Genomic DNA, 19016 nt, shown 5'->3' on the forward strand with positions numbered 1-19016 from the left:
ACCCTTATTATTATCCCACCCCCAGGGTGCTCATGCTCTCCTAGAGAACATGGCCTGGCATCTGCCCATGCCTGTGTCTGACCAGATCTCTCCAACCTTTCAGGCAGCATCACATATGACAGGGATGTTAGGGAAGAGATGGGGTCCCATTAGGTGGTTTCCCCCCATCATGGTAGAAATCCTCCCTGAAGTCATGTCATGTATGGATCAGTAGAAGAAACTGAGTGTTAAATCTGAAAAAGAAAGAAGTGCAGGGAGAGATAGGCTGTGGATATGATAGCGATCTTCATGCATTTGAAGAGCAATCTTGTGGAAAAGGAATTCTATTTGTTTTGCTTGGCTCCAGAGGCCAAAGCCAGAAGCAGCTGGTGGGAAAGCAGAGAAATAGGTTTAGAGCTGACTTAAAGGAAAACTTCTCCAAAAATTAGAGCCATTTCTAAAATGGAATGGACTGCCTTGGAAAGTTGTGGCTTCTCCCTCACTGGGAATGGAGGGGGTGTCCTCACATAAAGAGTGGATGTCCATTTATTGGCGATATTGAAGAAGAAGTTCCTATACAGAGACAGCTTGTGCTTGATGACCTCTGTGGTCTCTTTTCTATCTTGGAAATTCCATGATCTTGAGATTCAGGGTTTCTTGGATTCTTGCCACACTCTCTTGCCCAGCAATGTGTATTGAGTAGCCATTCTATGCCCAGGACCTTGTATATAATACTATATGTATAATGGCATATAATGCTTCACAGTTCCAAAGGACACACACATATATTATCTAGATGTATTCTTTAAACAACCTTTGAAACATAGAACAGGTATATCAAAAATGGAGGAGGCAAGATGGCCAAGTGGATAGGTTGTCCGACTTAAGACTCCAAGTCCAAATCTGACCTCAGATGCTAATTAGCTATGTGATCCTAAGCAAATCACTTAACCTGCCTTGGTTTCCTCATCTGTAAAATGGAATAAATAATAACATTTATCAGAATTGTATGAAGATCAAATGAGATAATATTTGTGAAACACTTTCTAAATTCTAGCTATTGTTATTATAAGGGACAGGGACTAGATCTGTGAGTTAGAGAACTCCCAAAGGAGGAAACTCCTTTCATTAATACAGGTCACCACCTTCTCTTCAACTTTTCTCAGAGTTACACAGAGTATGGAGAATGACTTGCCCAAGGGCATACAGCCAGGATGTGTCAAGCACCAGACTTGAATTTAGGTCATCCTAACTCTCTACTACACCCCACTGCCTCTCATTACATTATTTGTGCATAAAAACCATACACAAATAACTAGTGACTTCATCATATAATTACCCTAAGAATAGATATTATTTTCCAATTGGTGGCATATATGACAACATTTAAGTCCTAGGGGAGCTCCCTATACTGATATACTGATTTACCAAATGGTAACATTTATGACTTAACAGATAAGTCATAGAATGGTTATCTCACACTCAAAAAGGTTAAGGCACTTGTCCAACAACACACAAGAAGCTTGTCCCCCAGGCAATTGATGTCTGATACAGGATTTGAACCCAGGTCTTATTTACCTAAAAAAAAAAAAAAACCAGCTCTGCCAGGCTGCTCATGTAATCACACATCCTATTTATATAGTGCTTTAGGTATTATATTATCATTTCTTTTTTTCCCTCCAGTTGGAGAGATCATCCCCAGAAGCTTAGTTGCCCAGTGATGGGGGATTTTTTTTGGTCACAGCCACTTACAAAGACCATCTGCTGAGGCATAGAAGGGTGGTGATCCGTATTGATGGAGGAAGGGCACATTCTGTTGCAATCACAGATCCCTGAAGGTTTCAAGAGTCTTTGATTGGTTAGTTTGTTTTTTTAATAGCTGAGGAAGCTGAGGCTAGAGAGGTTATGTGCCTTAAGGAATCATACAATTAGCCTTGTTTGAGAGCCAAGATTAGAACCAAATTTCCTGACCCCTTCCTTGTCCAATGTTCTTTCCACTAGACTGGAGACAGGAGGGGAGGAGAATGGGGTGGGGTGAAGATGTAGGGTCATAAAACCATAGACATGGAGCTGAAAGGGGCTCAGGAAACCATAGAATCTAAAGCTCTCATTTTGCAAATGGAGAAACTGAGACTGAGGGAAATCAAGTGACTTTCCCAAGGTCAAATAAGTAAGCCGCAAAGGCCAGATTTGAACCCAATCAGTACCTTTTCCCCTGCACCATGTTGTCATGTATATGTATATATGCACGATTACATACATGTATGCATGGTTGTGTGCATATGTTTGGCTGAAATGTACATTCATGACTACATTATGCATGTATGATTATGTGTATGGTGCCTGACTGTGTATGTGTGCATGACTATATTGTGTATGTATGACTGTGTGTACATTTGTGTAATTGTGCTGTACACACATGGATGTGTGTATGCATGACTGCACGTGTGCCTGTGTGGGTACATACATACATTACAGTGTGTGCATGAGTATGTATATAGGCATGTGTGTAGTGTGTTATATAGAATTAGTGTGGATTTTATCTATTATGTGTGTGCATGCACATGTATACATACATAATGCAGTCAGACATACATGTTTTATATATGCATGTGTAATAGATGGAAATAGTCCTTTGCCCCAGGAAAACTTACAAACTAAGTGGACAGAGGGACTACTCACATATGTATATAAGAGCAAGCACTGGGCCTGGAGTCAGTAAGGCCAGAGTTCAACTCTAGACTCAGACATTTACTAGCTGTGTGACCTTGGGCAAATCCCTTTCAGCCTCAATTTTCCCATCTGTAAAACAGGCATAATAATAGTATCTATATCCAAGGGTTGTTGTGAGAATCAAATGAGGTAACATATGTAAAATGCAGCACATCTTAAAGTGTTGTGTACATACTAGCTGTGACGTGTACAAACATGAAATATGATGCAATTTAAACAAAAGCAGTTATTTTAATGCCCTAAAATAATACCTTAAAATAAATTATTAGGATCTTCCAAGTTAGAAGAGACCTAAGACAGCTCAGTGCAGGGATCCTGTTAAAATACCCTGTAGATATGGAAAGGAAGGAGCACTAATGAGACCAGAATCTTACCCTCGGTGGAGTCACCTCACTGATGAACCTAGAACCTCTATCCTCTTTTTTCTTTCTTTCTTTCTTTCTTTCTTTCTTTCTTTCTTTCTTTCTTTCTTTCTTTCTTTCTTTCTTTTCTTTCTTTCTTTCTTTCTTTCTTTCTTTCTTCCTTCCTTCCTTCCTTCCTTCCTTCCTTCCTTCCTTCCTTCCTTCCTTCCTTCCTTCCTTCCTTCCTTCCTTCCTTTCTTCTTTCTTTCTTTCTTTCTTTCTTTCTTTCTTTCTTTCTTTCTTTCTTTCTTTCTTTCTTTCTTTCTTTCTTTCTTTCTTTCTTTTCTTTCTTTCTTTCTTTCTTTCTTTCTTTCTTTCTTTCTTTCTTTCTTCTTTCTTCCTTCCTTCCTTCCTTCCTTCCTTCCTTCCTTCCTTCCTTCCTTCCTTCCTTCCTCCCTCCCTCCATTCCTTCCTTCCTCCCTCCATTCCTTCCTTCCTCCCTCCATTCCTTCCTTCCTTCCTTCCTTCCTTCCTTCCTTCCTTTCTTCCTTTCTTTCTTTCTTTCTTCTTTCTTTCTTTCTTTCTTTCTTTCTTCTTTCTTTCTTTCTTTCTTTCTTTCTTTCTTTCTTTCTTTCTTTTCTCTCTCTTCTCTCTCTCTCTCTCTCTCTCTCTCTCTCTCTCTCTCTCTCTCTCTCTCTCTCTCTCTCTCTCTCTCTCTCTCCCCCCCCCCCAAACCCTTACCTTCCATCTTGGAATCAATACTGTGTAGTGGTTCAAGGCAGAAGAATGGCAATGGGGGTTAAATGACTTGCACAGGGTCACAAAGCTAGAAAGTGCCTGAGACCAGATTTGAATCCAGGACCTCCTGTCTCTGGACCTGACTCAATCCACTGAGCTACCTAGCTGCCCCTCCTACCCTTTTTCAAGAGGAATAAATGCATACTTTCTAGTGTGTGACCTGGGAAAGTCACTTAATACTGATTGCCTCAGTTTCCTCATGTGTAAAATGAGCCAGAGCAAGAAATGTCAAACTACTTCATTATCTTTGCCAAGAAAACCCCAAATGGGGTCACAAAGAGTGAAAGAATACTAAAAAACAACTGAATAACAACAAAAAATGTACAGACTTTTTTTAAATGAAAAAGCAGGTCTCTTTCCACCACTGATATTTTCCACTCACCTACCATCAGTTCTAGGCTGGAACCAGTCAATTGTTCCAAACACTAGAGTCAGAGAAAAAAGGACTGGAAGGATGTAGCAAATTGGGGCTTGGGATGGGAAAGAGGCAGGGGCTTTGGGGTAAGGCAGTATTTAAATGTTCACACGTTCTCAGTTGAGAGATAATAATTCACAGTGGATTTTTATCAAGTTGTTTTGTCCTTTGGGATCTCCATGTTCTCATCTAGGTTGAACTGGATGACCTCCTGGATTCCTTCTGGCTCTAAATCTATTATTCTAGGATTCAATTTTGAAACTGAAAGCAACCTTGATATGATATAAGGGGTGTTTCTAATTACCAGACCTATGCAAGCAGAGAACAGTCAAAATATTCTTAAGGTCTTCCTGCCTCCCCCTCCCCTGCCCCCAAATGCCTCCTCCCTACCCAGGACCTAGAATTTTCACCATTGATCACCTAGTCCTTTAGGGTTAAGGGTCTAAAACAGGCATATCGAGGTGGCTTAGTGACTAGAGAGACAGATCTGGAGAGAGGAGGTCCTGGGTTCAAATCCAGCCTCAGACACTTTCTAGCTATGTAACCCTAGGCAAGTTACTTAACTTCAATTGCCTAGTCTTTATCACTCTTCTTCCTTAGAACTGATACTTAGTATTGATTCAAAGTCAAAAGTAAAGGTTTAAAAAAAGTTTATTACAACCCATTTTTCCAGAGAGTAAACCCCTGAGAACACAGAAGAGTAGGTTCTGAGGAGGTTGAAGGGATGGAATTTGAATTACATATTGGGTTTTGTCCAGGCAGCCTCACTGAGGGACTGTGGGCATCCAGGAGACAACATGACGACACTTGGCACTGGGTCTGTATGTATAAAAATGGTGAGAAAACAGAAGGGATTCTGCCTCTGTCCCTAAGTGTTCAGGAGGCTGTGATTTGTGAGACCCTTGGGGTACCTTCTAGATTATCAGCTAGCTTCTTACTCAGAATTCCCTCCAAAGGAGCAATGCCAAATCCCTTGCCTAGGAATAGTGGGTCAGAAGTGAGAGTCTGGGAGGGAAATCTGGGAAGAAGTGCTTGTAACCTGGTAGAACATCCATCTCTGAGGTCCCTTACCTCAGTACAGTAAAGCAGGGTGGGCAACATCTTGGGAACAGAAGAAACTATGTCAGGTCCCTGCCTACAAGCACTTGTTTTTACCTTGGGCCAGCAGGGAAGAATGACATCTTTGGAGAGCCCATCAGCCTCCACACCCAGCCAGGCAAGTCCAATGCAGATGTGAGGGCCCTGACCTACTGTGACTTGCACAAGATCCAACGGGAAGACCTGCTGGAGGTCCTGGACATGTACCCTGCCTTTTCGGAGAGCTTTTGGAGCAAACTCGAGATCACTTTCAACCTTCATGATGTGAGTTCAGAGGCACTGGGAGAGTGGGTCGATGTGGCAGCCCCTTCACGTCAGTGCCATAACTAATAATTTGGACACTGAGGGCAAACACTACAAAAAATATCCAGGGATAAGAAGTATGAAAGCATATTCAAATCCAGTTGAGCAGGGGAAGGGGAAAGATCTCAGACTAAGACCCAATAATCCAAGGCAAATAGAGATGCTTGCATACTCTCCCACTGAGGGAGCACCAGGGGCAAGAGACACAGAGATCCTGGGACAAGATGAAGTCATTTCAAGGGAGGAAGTAGGACTGAGGGACTCCCTGGTAGCCTTCTCTGTTAACTTATAATTCTTGCTTCCTTGGTGCTAAGTAAACTCAGTAGTTTCCACCGGTTTTAGGAGTACAAATTCTGTCAGTAGACCCTAAATTAATGTGCCAAAACTCACCTTGATTATGGGTACTGCATGAGACTGGCTGTTCACCTCCCCCCAAAATTGGCCCTCTATCACCTTTGAAAAGGGCCTCGAGCATTCATCTCAGAAGATCTTTGTTGATGACAATCTTCCCTGCCAAACTGGGATTTTAAAGAGAGAGATAACATCAGAGAAGCTGAATTTCTCCAACTGGTTTTGTTTGGGTCTTCCAACCTCCCAGCATTTGAGTTGGTGTGGATCACATGGGCATTAATGTTTGTTTTTGTTGAGTTGTTTCCATAATGTCTGACTCTTCATGACCCTGTTTGGGATTTTCTTGGCAAAGATACTGGAATGGTGTGCCATTTCCTCCTCCAACTCATTTTATAATTGAGGAACTGAGGCAAACAGATTGAAGTGACTTGCCCAAGGTCACATAGCTAGTAAGTGTCTGAGGCCATATTTGAACCCCCCCCCAAAAAAATTAGTGTTCCTGACTTCAGGCATGGCACTCTATCCACACAGCACCTCACTGCCCACTAATGCTGTTACTGTACACCAAAAACCCCTAGTCTGGGGTTTCAGAAAAGTTAGTGACTCCCTTGGGTTCACAAGGAAAAGAAAATTCAGCCCAGTCTGAAAGTCATGAAATAGAATGGAAAAAAAAAACAAACAAACATTGAATTTGGCTAGGATTCAAATCTTGGTTTTGTTCCTTAGTTCTTATGTGATAGGAGACTATCATCACTTCTTATGATCATACATCTTGAGCTGATAGGGTCCTTAGAGGTCTTATTAGCACAGCCCCTTCATTTTAGAGAAGAGTAAACAAGCCCAAAGATATAGAGATTTGCCAAGTAGTTAACAATGGGTCTGAATGTTCACATGCTCTGAATTGGCCAAGAAGAAATTCACGTGAGTTTTATTGTGCAATGAGGGCAAATTTAAAACAGTATAAGAAGAGTCCCCAAATGTCAAGGCCTTCTGTATATGCAGAGATTTTGAACAACTGTCTGAGCTCTAAGACCATATTCAGAGCATTTTTCTATGCTGCCTCCCATCCTGGACCTTAGCTTCCTTATCTGTGAAATGAGGAAACTTTCTAAACCGGAGTCTAGACCTTGTTTTTTTTAAAAGTTACTTTGATAACTGTATTTTGGTATAGTCCGTTTCCCTTGTAACCAAATGTATCTTATTTCATACATTTAAAAACTTATTCTGAAACAGTTGCCAAAGAGATCTGAGTCACAAAAAATTAAGCCTCCTGGATTAGATCATCTCTAAGGTTCCTACCATAAATTCCTGTAAGCCTATGATCCCTTCACCTGTGGTGAAACTAATGAGCTGGCTATTTGGCAGATTAGCAACGCAGAGATGGAGCTGGGACCCCCGAGTTCAGTTCTGGCTTGTGTGATTGAGGGATAGTAACACTGTTTCTAAAAGATTCAGTTCTCTCTGCTACCCTTCCCCAAACACACACTCCCAAAATTTATAGAAACAAAGAGATGGGAGAATTTGGCCCAAGTACCCCTGGACTGGCCCCTTGACACTGCAAAGAAGACAGGCCTTTCTGAGTCTGCATCTTCCAAAGGTTGATCATTCTCCACTTTGCTGCCATTCCTCACCCCGCTGTGGAAGTTTTGCTTCCTTTCTGCATTTCTGGTGACAAGGTCCAGATCCATCACCATATTAAGACATACACATACACATATATAAAGATAGGAGATATATAGTTAGATTTTATATATATGTTTATATATAGAAATAGTTATATAGAGATTTATATATATATGAGATACATATATAAAGGTAGATTTTATATATATATACATATTTATATAAAGATAGATTTATATATAAAGATAGATTTTATATACGTATTTATATATAGATATATATTTACATAGATATAGATATATAGATTTTTGTATATATAAAGATAGATTTTATATATACCTATATAGAGTGATATAAAGATAGGAAACATATATAGACTTTATATTTATGAACTGATTTATATATATAAAGATAGATTGTATATATACATAGATTTTATGTATACATACATATATACATTTTATATGGATATAAATTTATATATATAAAGGAGATAGATAAATATAGATTTTATATATACATATAGAGAGAGATTTATATAGATATATAAAGATTTATATATAAAGATTAGGAGATACATATATAAAAATAGATTTTATATATACATATATACACAAATATATATATTTACATATAGAAAGATAGGAGATATAGAAAGATTGTATATATACATATTTATAGATATATAAATATTTTTCTATATCTAAAGATAGGAAATATGTAGATATCGATAAAGGTAAATTTCATATATACATATATATTTATGTAGATACATGTATCTACATATATATAAAGATAGAAAATATATATGTATACACTCACACACATATATGAGTGTCCAGAAATCCTTGGTAAGAATCACACCTCTGGACCAGCTGCCAGGGAGAGTGGTGTGCCCTGGGGTAATGGGCACCCAGACATGCCAAAGTGGGATATTGATTCTACAGCCTCCTCAGCCCACTCACTTGACCAAACATGACCAGACCTGACTGACATTGTCCTTGCTATAGGAATTAGGCTTCCCTATCCCTTACTATGGGAACTAGCATCCCACCATCCACCATCCGCAAGGTCTCATGCTACTAGGTCTGAGAGGTGGCAGCTGGGACCAGAGTTTCTCTCTAATGGCCTTAAGAGCCACGAACCCAGCAGAGTTGCCTTTCTCTGGAAAAGGATCTATATTTCTCAATAAATCATTGGATAGAGATGAGAGACCCAGGATCGCATGAAAAATATCTCAGAGATCTCCAAAAGAGATTTGGCCAAGAATAAGAATGCTTCTCAGTCTCTCTTCTAACTCCCACTCACACATGCTTGGCTCTGAACCTTTTCCTAGGCCAGTGATAGCAAACCTTTTAGAGGGGCGGATGATGTGAAAAATGTCCTTAAGTTGCCCATGGAGATAGGGGAGGGGAACAGCCCAGCCCCGTGTCCCTCTAGTCCTAGGCTATATGAGACCAGAACAGACTAGGCATGTGGTCTTTAGGTTTGGCTAAACAATCTGGACTCTTGGCAGATCCATCAACTTGTTGAGTCCTTTTTCAGTAATGTCCAATTCTTTGTGACCCCATTTGGGATTTTCTTGGCAAAACTACTGGAGTGGTTTGCCATTTCCCTTCTCCAGCTCATTTGACAGATGAAGAATTGAGGCAAATGGTGTTAAGAGACTTTCCCAGAGTCACATAGCTAGGTAGTATCTGAGGCCAGATTTGAACTCATCTAGTCTCTGGAACCAGATTAATACATAATATTAATACATAATATTGATTCTAAGGTGGAAGGTAAGGGTTTTTTTTTAATTTACCTGGCATATAGTGGGTGCTTATTCTCTTTCCCTTTCCTCAATAATGCAGATTAAAATTTAAAACTGTATCATGCCAGGGAAGAGCATGACCTAGAGGCTGGGGAGTCCTGGGTTCAAATATGACTTCAGACACTTCCTAGCTATGTGACTCCCATACAAGTCACTTAACCCCCATTGTGTATAGTCTTTATCACTTTCTTACCTTGGAGCCAATACACAGTATTGAATCTAAGATGTAATATAATATAGATTTTAGTTTTTTTTTTTAATTTAAGTGTGTCATGTCATACACTTTTTAAGGAGACCTGGTTATTAATTAATTTACTAGCACACTCCTAATTATGACACTTAAAGTTCACATTGATGTATAGAGGGGACAGAATCATCAGTGTGGCTATGTTGGAAAGAACTTTAATTGGCTTTTGAGTGGAGGGGAAGAAGAAATCTATTTTCCCACTCTCTAGCTGGTTTATCATGTAGGCTTCTGAGTTCATGTTCTGGTCCTCCACTTTGGAGATAATTACTCTTGATTTATAAACTCTGGCCATATCTTCTGCTTAGAGTCAGTTTTCTATGGGAATCTTGAAGGGTTCAGGATGGGAATGTGCATAATCAAAACATTTATTGAGCACCTACTACATAGATGGCATTTTAATCAGAGTTGGGAGTACAAAGACAAAAAATAGATAATCTCTGCCTTTGAGTTCATTGTATTGGAAGTTAGGGGTAGAGAAGAGTGACAAAACTTCACATAAAGTTCTTGTCCCCCCAAGGTAGACAGGATTTCTCGATCACCACCCAGCCAGGACCAGGAGGTCCCCTACCATTGGGCCAGGCCTCCCCAATCTGTTCTAAAACGTTGCAAGCTTGGTAAGCAAAGCCTGTTCCTCCCTCCACCCCACCCCCAACCTCTCTCAGTTTTGTTCCCCAGTACTTTCCCCTTCCAGAAGTTTTTCAGCCACATGTTCTCTTTTGGGGGAGGCTTATGCTCACTGGGGATCAGTATCCCCAGGTTAGTAAATGAGGCTCCTGATACTGAAGGATCTAGAGTGAGGAAAGGCAGCTCAGAGTTGCCCTCTAAAAGCCCTGGGCCCATAATTCCTGACTTTTATTTTTCATTAATAACAACTCCTGGGGTAAAGTGTGGAAACCTTTTCAATCTGTCTTTTTTTTTTCCAAACCCTTCAGTTCCTTTGAACCGACATGGTCCTCTCTCCTAATTCCTTCCTCTCCAGGTATCTCTCAAGGACTGGATGGTGTAAAAGCATCTAGGAAGTCACCACAAACCCACCTGCACGGGTCCCCTGGCAAGACCCCCTGGGATGAGTTCTGTAGCAGCTCCTTGACCAGTTCCCTGAGCAGTGAGACTGAGACCGGACCTCCAAGCCCTTCCACCTCCTCCAGACCCAGGAGCCACCCTCACACCCAGGAAGAATTCTCCCCTGCCAATCTTAACCTCATCAATCCCAAAACTGATTTCCTAGCTCAGGAAGGCAGCAATGCCGGGAGGTACTCAGGTGAGTAGCTTGCCTCCCCTCTCCCAGACCAGCTCTATCATGGCAGGGAAAGTGGAAAGGAACTGGAAGATGTTTAGGTAGGCAGGAACTGACCTTGACAGGTCAGATCAAGCCAGACCCTGCCTCCTTCCCTCCCCTGGCTTCTTCCCCTTCTCACTTGCAGCCAGAGCCAGACTGCCAGGCACCTCGGATGTGCTTGAATTCTGGCCTGAACATCCTGCAGCATCCCATCAGATGCCTTCCCAGCACATACCCCTGGTGCACAACCCCCAGGATGGAGGCCAGGATGGTTGGCCACGGGAACTGGGCTCCAGGTTGGAATGTCTCAAGTTCCAGCTAAACAGGTGAGTTGCTGACCCCCAGGACCTTTTGATTGGGAAGCAAAGAGGAAACCAAGCAGGCCTTGGAATTGGTGTTGCAAGAGCGCCTTCTGCTGATCAACCAGGGACATGGTGAGGCTTATTTGGATTATTAATGATTACTTTTTACTGATAAAATCTTAAATTTGAAAATGGTACTTTAGAAGGTATCTAGGCCCTCCCAGTGCAGGAATCTTTTATATGCTATTCCTATTACATTCTTTCTTTCTTTCTTTCTTTCTTTCTTTCTTTCTTTCTTTCTTTCTTTCTTTCTTTCTTTCTTTGCTTGGAATCAATACTGTGTATTGGTTCCAAGCCGGAAGAATGGTAAGGGCTAGGCAATGGGGGTCAAGTATCTGAGGTCAGATTTGACCCCAAGACCTCCCGTTCCTAGGCCTGACTCTCCATTCACTGAGCTACCCAGCTGCCCCCCCCCCACCTCATTACATTTTCTAAATGTTACATTGGCACAACTGTGAGGATAGTTAGATTAAATAATTAGATTTAATCTTTTTTTGTGTCGTGGATCTCTTTGTCAATCTGGTAAAGCCCGGGGACCCTATTCAGAATGCTCTTAAATGAATAAATAAAGTAAAATTAAATGAGTCTCTTAAAATAAAAATAAAATACATAGGCTTGCACAGAAAACCAAAAGTTAGTAAAAAATAAAAATGTAATTTTGTCTCCCATTCAAGTTCCCCAATCTCCTGAAATCCAAGGGATCTGAGGTTAAAAACCCTTGGATTAGATAGAGATGTCAAGAGATACATACATACATGCACACATCATGTACATATGTTCATACATACCTGTGTACTTAAGCAGGGAGGTAGCAGCAGGGTTTATGGAGAGCTGCTATGTGCTAGGGATACAAACATTAGCAAGACAATTCTGGCTTTAGCAGTGGCTGGGGATGACAGGATACTAAGAGGAATCAGGGAGGTGGAGAGCAGGTGTGGGTGACGTGGGAGGGTTTGACTAGAAATATCTCAGCCCACCAAAGCCCAGTGTGGCTCCAGAGTCCCATTCTCAGGTGGGGAGAAGAGATAATGGTGTGAATGCATACATTTTTCCTTTGCCTATAAATCTCCTATCCCAAACATCTGAAAACATAATTAGCTAACTGATTTCACTCAGTGGAGCCCCAAAGGAGGCCAGAGAAATGGCCAGCCTCACGGTACTTGATGGAGTAGAAGCAGGTACAGCTTGTTGGTGTCAGGGTTCTACTAAAGTCAGAGTGGAGTAGTAAGAACTATAGCCCAATAGTGGCTGGTATGAGGACTAAGAGGCAAAACTCTGTTATGAATAGCTTTCTAAGCTGAGAAGAGAAATGATCTATTCCAATGTGACTTGCTCCCTGGTCTCTCCATCCAACCCTAACTTCTAGGATCTCTCTGGCAGGCTGGAATCTCAAATGTCTTCGGATCTCAGCATTATTCTGAAACTCTTGCACCAACATTTGTCCCAAGGACCTTCTGCCTATGACCCTGTCTCTCCAGCCTCAGAGTCTGGGGGCTTGTTTCCTCCTCTTGCTGCTGCCACTGCCGCTGGTGCTCAGGACCCTGGGCCCATGAAGCTGCAGAGCTCTTTGTCTAGAGAAGACTCCACAGTCCCTGGACAGGTGAGCAGAGCAGAGCATAGCATTTCCTCTCCTCTGCTGAGTGGTCCCTGTTCTCACATTGTCAGAATCCATTTCCAATGGCACTAAATCGAATGCAATCCAGAGCAACCAGGGCTCAGACATCTACTCTTGCTTTTGTTGTCCTAGATTCTACTAATATAATATAACTAGGGCAGGAACAGGGGAGCTCAAGCATCACTCAGAAGAGATTGCAAAGGACATCTTTTAACTAGTTCAGGGTCCCAGAGCTTGGATTCTGAAAGCTAGAGGTAAAGCGGAGGGACTCAGAACTTCTTACTCTTTCCCATTAACAAATATGGAAACCTCAACTGAGACCTGGCGTAGGACTTGCCACTGAGAAATCAGTTGTATTCCATGGTGGAGACAGGGGTAAAGGAGAAGGAATAAGTATAAATTTCAGATAGACCATCCAAGGAACAAGCATTTGTAAGCTAGAGAGTCAGAGGACAAGGTAAAAACCCCTGGGATCCTGGGTCTAGAAATACTCCCAACATAAGCCAATGCCTTTAGGAGAGAGGTGCCTATCACAGGCAGGTGAGACTTTTCACATAGTTGAGAGCAGTTCAAGGCAAAATTCTGATCCAGGTGGAAAGTTACAGATTATGTCAGAGCAGGATCAAATTGCAGGAATTGCCGAGTTCAGCAGCCCTTTGGCATTTTGCTTGCCTCAAATTCTGTCTTACAAACATCAGTCCTGATACAGGCTGTTGGGAAAGCTACTGATCAATCCTTATCTCCAAAAGTGATGAAGTTTATTGGACTCCTCCCTCCCATTCTAAGGTTAACCTCCCCTTTGCTTCCTTTTCTGCCTTCCCCCAATAGAGTGAGCAACATATCAGCATCTCTTCAAAGTGGGGAGAGTGTTAAAAAGAGGTCAGAAGAGAGGTATTCTGGGGGTGTTAGCAAAATATCTAACAGGAGACAAAGATCCCAGAAATCGAATACTTTTAGGATGTACTTTAGTGAGAGAGCTCCAAACCTGAATATTTTCAGGAAGCAAATATAGGAATCCCTTCCACATTGTGGAGGTTAGGGGCAGGGTGCCCCAGTGACTTGGAAAATCTGAGTAAACTTTTTTGGCTCTCCCTTTGTACCAGAGAAGAAGTCTGAATGTTTTCTTTTTTTCTTTTATGGGGCTACGATACCTTATTGTAAAATTTGGATTAAATATTTGGCCATAGGCTATGTGTTAAGATATCTCTACATTTTTGGCTTGTGTGTTGTCTGCAGGCTTTTGTGTTCTTTTTGCAAACTAGCTTATTTTAACTTCAAAAAAGACATTGTGCATATTTATGGTATTAAAAGATATGTTGATATTATACAACACTATACATATATTTTATGCATTTCTGGGTTTCTAAACTTTTTCTATGCCATCTGTTGGCCTTCATGTGCTGTCTGTGAATTCTGGAAAACTCGGAAAAATTCCCATTCAATTTCTTATGCCCACCTACGATATAATGAAATTACAATGGGGAAAGTTTAGATCAGTGTTTCCCTGGCTTTAGTTGGATTCTTTCCCCTCTCTTGTCTTTTTAAATTATGAACTGAACGATCATCAACAACATTTCAGTAGTCAGTCAATTAATGTCTATACTACTCCTACTAATGTTCCCAGTATTGTGCTAAATTCTGGGATGACAAAGAAAAGCAAAAGATAGTCCCTGATCTCAAGGAGAGCACAATCTTGTATTATTAAATTACATATATAACCATTAACTTGTAATGATTATGCTACAATTTTTTGTTGATTTGTTTAACAAGATGGCACCAAACTTATTTTGCTTATCTCTTTTTTTGTTTTTCTTCAGATTATTTTAAATATTTTATTGATACTCTTTTATTTCATTTTTTTCATTGTCCACAAATTTGCTCCCCCCCAGGATCAAATAACTCCCCCATAGAATCCCTCATAACAATTAAATACAGCTTTTTAAAAAGGTTTTCTCTTTATTTTATTTTAATAACAATTTTCCACATGTTTTCCAAAGTTATATGATTCATGTCATCTCCCTCCCTTCTTCCTTCCTCCTTCACAGAGTCTACAAGCAATTCAATCTGGGTTGTACATATATAATCATGAAAAACATAACAATATCATTAAGAAAATCATATTAACACATTGATCATGGCTGAAAATGTTTGCCTCATTCTGCACCTCTATTCCATCTTGTGGATTTGCTTTTACAACAATCTTTCTTATGTCAAAGTCCTATTGTTAGAAAAGCAAGGACAGAGCAGCTGGAGAGTGGGTGGAACTGCTGAGGGATACCCAGCCTCCCACTCATGCCAGTCTATGTTAATAGGAAAGAGGTAGGACCTCCACAACTGCTTCTGTTATTTGGAAATTAGCCTTTCTAATACCGAATTAACTGAGCTTTTAATTCTGGGAGATAGAGGGAATAAACAAGATCTCATAGGAAAAGGTCTTAGGTGTCTTCCTTTTTGTATCTATTAATGTATTTCTCTTGTTCCTTGAGTATAGGATTGGGGGTGGGTAGAAAAGAGAGAGCACTCCAAATATCTTGTGAACCCAATGACTGAGGGTCTGGACATGTTCTGGGATGAGTTGGGGTTTTGAGGTCAACAAAGACTGAGCCCTTGATTTATACATTTAGATATTACTTCTAACTTCCTAGGGCAGCAAAAGATTTAAAGGTATGTTAAGTTAAGCATGATGAAAATTCATCATTACCCATGGGGAAGGGGGAATTTTATGATGCTCCTTGAGATAATTACAAAAATCCTGAAATATTACAAAATTGAGGTTAAGAATTCTTAGTTTAACATTTCCCTATCCCAGAGACAGCAAACCATTTAGAGTGCTGGGCCCTGCCCCCACTCTACTCCCCAGATGAAGTGCCCTGCCTGCACTCCCACACACAGCTGGTACTGTGCCCCCCACAAGTGCCAGGTGTGCACTGCCCCACTTACTCCACACAGGGGAGGGAGAAAGCACTCCCCTTGGGCTGCTGGGCAGAGGGGCTAGTGAAGTGAGGAATGGACTCAGTGAGTATAGAGAAGGGAAGGGGAGTGGTCTGGGTGCTCTGCTCCCCTCCAGCTCTGCTGCCTGTGAGCTACCCACCTTACCCCCTGTATGTTCCCATTGGCTGCTGGGCAAAGGGGTGGGAGATGGGAAAAAATATCATCAGGCACAGTGAAGAGGGGGAGGGGAGCAGCTTTGCCCGAGTCCCTCTGCCTTTCTAGTAATGAACTTGGGGGGGGGGACAAAGAATGTCTATGTGCCTATAGAGAACACTCTGCATGCCATCTTTGGCACCCATGCCAAAGGTTTGCCATCACTGTCCTAAACTAATGATAAAGGATTTCACCAGTGACAAAGCATGCTACCCATCTCTTGAAAGAGCTGTGATAGCCTCAGGGTACAGAGTGAGACATATTTTTAGATATGGCAAAAGCTAAAATTTGTTTCACTTGACTATGCATAATTGTTACAAGGTTTTGCTTTTCTTTCTTTTTTTTAATCAATAGAGGGGAGTGGAAATAAAAAGCTATTTTTTATTGAAAAAGATTAATTTAAGAAATAGAGACAAAGGCTTATAACTAGAGCATCCTTTGACATCTCTGCCAACACTTGAAACCAGTAATCTGGGTTGGCAGTGGGGAGAAAGGTAAATCTCTGAGAGACATCTTCAAGGAGTAATAAGAGATCCTTTCAAAAGTGGGAAGATCAGGTCCTATTGTTTCTTAAAATAGTCTAAAGGATACTTATCATTCATACTTTCTTTCTCTCCCTTTCCAGACTCCAAACTACAGTGACCTGGAAAAATATATTCAGAAATAAAGAGATTCTTCATCCAGTGACATTTATCTTCTGGTGGCATGAAATGATACCTTGATCCTCTCTTATGAGCAGGTGCAGCCTGAACAATTTCCATCCTCTCAGGCACCCCCTCTAAGATTGCACTGGTTATAGAAAGGCAGGTGTTGTTCTCACCTTCCTTCACTCCTAGAATACCTTTAATCTTCTCCCACACAGCTGAACTTTCAGAAGCATCCCTCAGATTTAGCTCAGCAGCATGACTGGGCCATCAAGGAATTTGAGTCACTGATTCCCATAACAACTGAAACCCTTGCTGACAGGACTGAGTATTTGTGTATATATGTAGTAAGAGTAGGAAGATACCACTTAGACTTGGGAGAGGATCCCCCAACCCCTCCAAAGCATAGTCTCTAAAAACATTTTCCCTAGATTAACAGCTTCCAAGTACAATCGAAAATAATCCCAAAACAAATCTAAAAACATTTTTTTCAGTGACATGTAAAAACAATTTTTGACAATTATTTTCTGACACTTTAGGATTCAGCTTTTCTCCTCTCCTTCCTCCCCCCTCCTCCATGAGGCAATTAAATAGTCCAATATGGAATATACCAGTATTTTCATACAATACATATTTCCATATTGCTCATGTCATGATAGAAGACAAACATCACCTCAAAACAACTTTGTCTCATAACAGTAAGACAGACATTCAACACCTTTCCCAGATTCTTCTAGGGCCATCTTCATAAACCTGCTGTAATGGAAGAGGAATGTTCCTGAAATGTGGGAGAAGAAAGAATATTACCAAATGGCACAGGAAAAAAAAAAAACATCTAGTTGTTCAAGGCTAGGCTTTTGAGGATAAGTGGGATGAAGAGAAAAATCTCTGGTCCATATTGACAGAAATCCTGAATCTAGAGAGGACAAGTTCATCATCCTTTCCCACAACTAGACCTGTTCTGAGTGACTTCCACTATGAAAAAAATCTGACTCTGGCTAGAAAAGTCAGCATTCTGTGGTTAATACTTTCCTGGGAAAGGCATAGCTTCCAGCCCATTCATGATGACTTCATTGTCTCAACCTCTGCTCCTCTGATGTTTGTCTTAAGTAACTTTTCCAAAAGATCTGCATTGCCACTTGGGCCCCTCTGGAGAAATTGTAGCATTCACCTAGCTAATAAATTCATCAAAACTCAGACTGGATTGTATGTATGATACTCAGCCTCACAATCACATCCGTTCTGATTACCTTTAAAAATCTGAGTGTGGAGGGAAGAACAAGCTTAGATAGGTAAGCAGAAGATTCATATTCTGGGCAGTTATATCATAGGATCCTAGGAATGGAAGTGTATAAATGACAGAGCTGTAATTAGGGTGGGAGCAGCTAGAGCTTTGTTCCTAATATAATAAATTTAAGATACAAAAAAAAATTAACTGATACGCTTCTTCCACAGGCAAGTAAATTAGGAAAATTTGAATTTTGTACAGGAATGATGATTCTTGCAGGATTTTCTCCTTTTGGGACCTTTCCCCCTCCCCAACTCTTCCACATTTCCCCCTCCATACACACATCAAGTTTCCTTCAATATAGACAGAGAAGCAGAAAATTGATCAATGAATAAGTATGTATTAATTGCCTATTATATGCAAGGCATTGTACTAGATGCTGGAGATGCAAAAACAACAGTAGGATAGTCCCTTTTATTAAAGCGGCTTATATTCTAATGGTAGAGGGATAACCCACAAATGTATAAGTTATGCAGATTTAGTAAGAAGTAGCCTTATGGGAGAAGGCACTAGGAATTAAGATGACTAAGAAGAGCTTCACACAGAAGATGCAATATATGAGAAGTCCTTTTTTTTAACCCTCACCTTCCAGTTTAGAATCAACACTAGTATTGGTTCCAAGGCAGAACAGTGGTAAGGGTTAGACAATGGAGATCAAGTGACTTGCCCAGGGTCACACAGCTGGGAAGTGTCTGAGGCCAGATTTGAACCCAGGACCTCCTAGCTCTGGGCCTGGCTCTCAATCCACTGAGCCACCCAACTGCCCCCAATATGAGAAGTCTTAAAGGAAATCTAGGAATTTCAACATGCCGAGGTAGGGGGGTAATACATTCTAGGCATTGGAAATAGCCTGTAAAAAGACATGGAGAAGGGAAATGATATACCATGTATCCATAAGAAAGACAGTTTGATGATGCAAGACATATTGTGGAGGTAGAGATGACAAATTTGACAACTTAATTAGTGGAATGAGTGAGAGCAGT

At 40.9% G+C, this 19016-nt stretch overlaps 1 protein-coding gene across 1 annotated transcript in view; it reads left to right on the forward strand.

Moving 5' to 3' along the window:
- The window catches only part of KCNH6 (potassium voltage-gated channel subfamily H member 6), a 49862-nt gene extending 31617 nt beyond the window's left edge, over positions 1-18245 (forward strand). Inside the window, exons 7-12 of the mRNA XM_056814670.1 lie at positions 5313-5628; positions 10219-10315; positions 10681-10962; positions 11126-11306; positions 12723-12942; positions 16727-18245. Coding sequence (XP_056670648.1) covers positions 5313-5628; positions 10219-10315; positions 10681-10962; positions 11126-11306; positions 12723-12942; positions 16727-16768 — 1138 coding nt within the window. The 3' untranslated portion in view covers positions 16769-18245. The remainder of the gene's footprint in view (positions 1-5312; positions 5629-10218; positions 10316-10680; positions 10963-11125; positions 11307-12722; positions 12943-16726) is intronic.
- Positions 18246-19016: the final 771 nt, after the last annotated feature.

Source organism: Monodelphis domestica, chromosome 2 (assembly GCF_027887165.1).
Source record: "Monodelphis domestica isolate mMonDom1 chromosome 2, mMonDom1.pri, whole genome shotgun sequence".
Lineage (NCBI taxonomy): Eukaryota > Metazoa > Chordata > Mammalia > Didelphimorphia > Didelphidae > Monodelphis > Monodelphis domestica.